We start from the raw sequence: 5,511 nt of genomic DNA on the forward strand, positions 1-5,511 counted from the left end.
CAAAAAAAAGGAGAAAAGTCTGAGTTGGTGAAAGATCCACGCATGGCTACGAAATATGTGGCTAAGAATACCTATTTTGTTAGAGAAGCTTGCTACACCTGGAATCATCTCCAGAGCTTATCCTCCTTTCCTTTATGGGAAAGGCATATCCAAGGCCTGAAAGGGGTGGAAGGATGGGATTCTTTTTGTGGGAATGAAATGTTGGAACTTAGAGAAAGAAGAACGCAGAGCTAGGCTTGCGATGTAAAAGTAGCATCCCGTCCTTCTGGTATCATGACGTATGAGATACCGAGTAATGGGAAAGAATTGAAGTAGATATTAGAGTATTTGACAACGGAAGCATTCAATAGATGAATTGTCTGTTTATAGGAAGAAGAAAGAAAAAGCCTTGACAATGTTAGTTTGGCATCTGAAAGGTTGCAAACATGAGAAACTAGCAAAATATTTTGAAAAAAGATTGACAAACAAAAAGAATCCTTTCTTGCTGTAAGACAACATAGAAGCTCTAAATGCAAGCGACATGTTCTTAGGTAAGAAGTATTTCAGAGTTGAGATTTGAATGTTCGATAGTTATCACAAGAACTTCTGAAGGAAGGAAAAAAAAGAAAAGAAGAAGAAGATATGAAAAGGGCATCCGCTATTCAATTCCTATGAACCAAAAGCAAACTGCATGCATTTAGTAGAGATGGGCTTGACATTGGTGTGTTAGTGCTGCAAATGTACGTAGAACTCAAAGTAAAATAAAATAAAATAAAATAAAGAAAGAAAGGGTGAAAGAAATTATGACCACGTTTGAGAGGAACAGACTGTCAATATGGTGAACCATTGCTTTCTCTCTCTGTAAGCTCTCAGTTTTGGGTAAGAGGAGAGACCAGGAAAGGACAGAAGACAACTAAATCAGGCAAGCAACAGTAGAGAAGGATACATTGCTGATGGAACTGGGAAAGCAAAAGAGAAGTGTCGCCCAAAAACTTGAGAACCTCATAACTCAATTCTATGCTCTCTATGTCATCTAACAAATTAGTACATTAGTACTTGCACGAACCAAGTTCAAAGAAAGATAAACTAAGGCAACTCCATTTACAAGCCATTGGCCTACAATGCTTTTATATTCATCTGATACTAAAACCAGAACAAGGGGAACAAAGAACACCCCCCAATTAACCAGATCAACTGGATACTAAGAGAGCTTGTCACATTTGACAGAGGCGATTCCCCACCTAAAACCTATCAAACCATATACCCAACTCCAAACCCACTTCTTCTGTACTGCCCTCCACTCATCGCGACGGATCACCATCTTGTTCAATCTCGGATGATGGCTCATCGTCCTCTTCAAAGCAGTCGATGCCATATGCTGCATGCCCATGCCCAAAGGCCTTGATGTGGTCCTTCAGCGACCTCTTGTGCTTGAAGTCGGATCCACAGATGCAGTACCAGAGCTTGCCACAGTTCTTCTCATGGGTCCTCCAGTCTCCCCTCACTGCAAAGGCCTTGCCACACTTCCGGCACATGAAGGGCTTGATCCCATGCTTCCTTTTGTAGTGGGTCTGGAGGGTCCTGAAGTCCTTCAGTGGCTTCGATCTTGGATGGTCTATGTTGTTCCGGCACCCCGGCGCGCAGCAATAGCATGGGAGCCTCAGCATTGCAGTCGGCTGGATGCCCCTCAAAGATTCTGGGCCCTTCCTATATTGTGATCCGTGCCCCCACATATGCATCTATTGTTACACCCCCATGAAATAAAAGCAGTCAGGAGATCGATACTTCTTATTCTAGTGAGAACCTTAGAAAGGGTTATAAATCCATTATGCATATGCCCGAAGATGAGTGCTCCTAAAAATATTGAGGTTATTACTTCTCAATAGATTACTTTGGTTATTAACATGTGGACTATGTTTTCCCCCCCCTATGTTTGATCTTTCGTTGAGAAGCTAAGATAGGAATTCCAGAATAAAGGTTGACAACAGCACATCCGCGACTTTGGATAAGAATAACTGGGGAATTCGAGCAAGGACTAAGTTGTTGCCCTTGAGAACAATTTATGATGTTGATGTAGAATGTCAAATTCTTTTTGTCGAGAAGCTTCGATATGATTTCTAGTATGACGAGATATATTTTCATGACACAAGTATTTGCACTATTTTGCATAAGAAATACCGCAAAGAATATAATGTTCCTCTTTGGAATATTTGTCATTGCAGTTTTGACATTCTCTTTGCTTAGAAGCTTGGATATGAACTCTATCATGGCAAGAAAGATAGAATTATTCCTCCGGACATGAGGGGCCTCTACAAAAATGATGGTGATAAATGATGCCCTCCTCTTTTGGTCTTTTGCTGGTGAATAAGAACTGTTGCATTTTGGTTTTTGTGATCAGTCAAAAAAAACTTGAAAGTAGGGAATCGCATTAAACTATGAGTGTCAAAGAAAGTTCACTGCAAAGAACCTCTTACATCCAGCAAAAAAAAAGAACATCTTAACACACGCAGAGAGAGAGAGAGAGAGAGAGGGGAGGGTGGGGGAGGGGTGCAGATCTCGTGTTGTTCTGAGGAGAAGCCACCGAAATAGCTAGAAGTCTTGGCAAGGACTGGTTTCTCTGGGTCAGGGAGTATCAGTAGATTAGTGATCAGTCCAGTTTTTCTTTACAGGCCATGTATAGATGATCTGAGCCAACCTGAAAGAACTGGAAATCTTTTCAGTAGCTTCACAGTAGGCAAAGCCTAATAAAAACGCAAACTCCAAAAGCGCCAAAAGCATGAGGAACATTGCCCAAGTGTAGTTCAATCACATAAAAAGGGGAGGTCCTATGGATCGCGGCCTCAATTAGACCAGACACCAGACATCTAGACAGGCGTCACATAACATCCCGCACCTCTTTACCATGCAAAGGCCTTAAAGCACAAAATATGTGTGATACAGAAAGCCCCAGATCCCATGACAAAAAACTTAAAAGAGGAGAAGGGGGGAAGAGATGGATCACCTGCATGTTGTTGTATCTGTTGAAGGTCTTCAAGCACACAGGGCAGGAGAACTGGGTGGGACCAATAAGGATCTGAGAAGGGGTGGGGATCCAATACTGGCCCTTGTTGAGCCTTCCTATAGGGTAGCATAAAGGAGCCACTTCATCGCCACCTTCTGCTTCTTTGTCTCCACTGTCCTCTGGGGCGGAGGAGATTGTGGAGATGAGATCAGCTGCACCGGGGTTTGGGAGGCCTATGCGGAGGGCCACAGTCACAGCCTGGTCATCACCATCATCGGCTTCATCATTAATGCTCATGGCTTTGTTCTTGGCTTCGCTGCATGAGGTGTCCTCCTCCTCCGGGGGCCTTGTTGGGCTGAGCCTAAGGAGAGGGAGAGCCTCTCTGAGGGGAGGGGAGGGGGGAGGGGTTGGGAGGTGGGGGTTGTGGTTGCCGCAGCTGTGCGTGTTGTAGAAGTTGTTGTAGGCGGGGATGGCAATTGGAGGGGTTGCAGGGTTGGAGGAGTAAGGGTAGTAATTGCAGTATCCTTTGAAGAAATTGCTGTAGGGGTCTGCCATGGCTGGAGGTCTGGAAAGAGACGAGAGGGATGGATTTGTGGACGGAAAGGTTATTATAGAGAGAGAGAGAGAGAGAGAGAGAGAGAGAGAGTAGTATAGACCACCAGAAAGTAAAGACAACACAAAAGTGTAAAAGGAGATCAAAGAAATAAGGAATCGAAGGGATGCGCGTTAGAGAGAGTATTACACCACCAACAACAATAAAAATAACCCAAAGTACGTAAAGGATAGTAAAAGTTCACTGATTAAAAAATTATTAAAGGAACCAAGTGGATGACTTTTACATAGAGAAAGGAAAGTATCTAGTTGGGGGAAAATATAAAAGCAAATTAAGGAGAAGAAGAGGGATGGATACAAACATAACAATAATCTAGGGACTTGATGGAACAAGAGAACTCTTTTGCGGTTGCCCGGACCAAAATATCAACACTCTTTATTTTTTTATTTTTTTATTCTTTTTTTTTGGTGGGGGGTGGGGGTTCAAGTACACTGAAGAAAAACTCGCACCTCCACCCAAACATGGAAGGGGAAAAACCTTATACATACCAAAAGATCCAAACCAATCAACCAAAGGGAATAAAATTAATAAAGTAAGATTAGAAGTGGAGTTAGCGCAAAAACAAAGTTAGAGACTAGGGTTAAACATAGTCTCCCACCCTAAAAAGATATAAGAGAGAGAAGGGAGCATTTTGCTGTGCCACTTCTTTAATGCTTGTTTATTATATCTGAAGGGTTAAACCTTTTCCACCTCGAATGCTTGGTTTCGCTGGGGATGGGAGGCGGTTCCTCCCCATCCCGGCATTTGCTTCGGTGGGCGCGCCCCGGTCGGCTCGGCTCGGGACGAGCCCGCCACGCCCTCATCCCGAAGCCGACACCTCTTCGTTTCCTGCGCTCGAAGCCCATCCTCTCTCCAGCCGTAGTCCGGATCCCATGCACTCCTTCCCTACGTCCCCCGTTCACACCGTTGAAACCCCTGCCGCGTCCCGGCTCCGAGCCGATAGCTCGGCTCCATTCCGCCTGTTATGGATTCTGGAAAGCAAAACAATCTCTCACGAGCAAGACGAGTCTCTTAGAGCAAACAAGTACGTATCGGTGATCCTTTGGCCCACGGCATGTAGAGCAATGGATTATTTTTTTTTTTTTCCCATGGTGTGGGCTATCCTTTTTAATCAACCTACACATGGAAGGGATGGTATCCAAAGTTTTTATGGGCAACATCTGATTTTGACACGCAATGATTGGGCCCAGGTCAGTTGTATCTATAAATATGTTTTATACAGAGCAGGGCTTTCTGGCTTCTAGTAAGCTTAGAAGTCAATGTATTAGTTGTTAGATGGAGAGAGATGATTATTCTTGTCCTCTTGAGAAGAAAAGGTATTTATTTCTCTCGATATCAAAATTAATAATGAGACGTCCAAACAGTTAATTATTATCTATACCATGAAAATACCTAAAAACCAAAAATTACGTATTTGATGATATCTAACTTATGTATTAAGCGGAAGCAAAATGAATGATTAAATTATATGACATCATTTTTGATATGGTCTAAATATTAAAATTTATTGATTTTTAATTTATATATATATATATATATGTATATATTATAATCAATAAGATGATTTTTTAATATAAATGCTTTATTATATATTTTACAATACCGGATAATAGATACCGTCGAAAATCATATCTATATGATGCATAGGTTAGAAATCAACAAAATGTGAATTTTGATTTCTAGGTATTTTTAGTGGTACAATATGCATCTTTGATTTAAATATTCTATCACTAATTTCGGAATTGAAAGGAGCAGATACCCTTTTCGCTTATGAAGCATAGTTATATATATATATATATATATATATTTGTATGTGTGCATGTTGGTGGCTAGATTTTTTTTGTTTTGATTGTAGAAAAATGTTATCAGCTCCTATTTGGGAGTTGAATATGTGCAATGCAAAAGAGAGATGCATAAT

The 5,511-nt window shown here is 41.6% G+C and overlaps 1 protein-coding gene across 1 annotated transcript; it reads right to left on the minus strand.

The window, feature by feature from the left end:
* Positions 1-972: 972 nt before the first annotated feature.
* LOC103711368 (zinc finger protein WIP2-like) lies at positions 973-3,639 on the minus strand. Its single transcript, XM_008797478.4, has 2 exons — positions 2,981-3,639; positions 973-1,718 (listed from the first exon to the last, which is right to left on the minus strand). The coding sequence occupies exons 1-2, from the start codon at positions 3,533-3,535 to the stop codon at positions 1,281-1,283; spliced, it is 993 nt and encodes a 330-aa protein (XP_008795700.1). The 5' UTR covers positions 3,536-3,639; the 3' UTR covers positions 973-1,280.
* Positions 3,640-5,511: the final 1,872 nt, after the last annotated feature.

The sequence above is a fragment of the Phoenix dactylifera genome, chromosome 7 (assembly GCF_009389715.1).
Source record: "Phoenix dactylifera cultivar Barhee BC4 chromosome 7, palm_55x_up_171113_PBpolish2nd_filt_p, whole genome shotgun sequence".
Lineage (NCBI taxonomy): Eukaryota > Viridiplantae > Streptophyta > Magnoliopsida > Arecales > Arecaceae > Phoenix > Phoenix dactylifera.

What these genes read in the sequence shown, in the direction of transcription:
- LOC103711368 (XM_008797478.4), bottom strand. Translation starts at nt 3,535, where the DNA reads ATGGCAGACCCCTACAGCAATTTCTTCAAAGGATACTGCAATTACTAC. An exon ending in ACAGATACAACAACATGCAG is followed by an intron (nt 1,719 to 2,980) that starts GTGATCCATCTC and finishes GTGTAACAATAG; the next exon opens with ATGCATATGTGGGGGCACGG.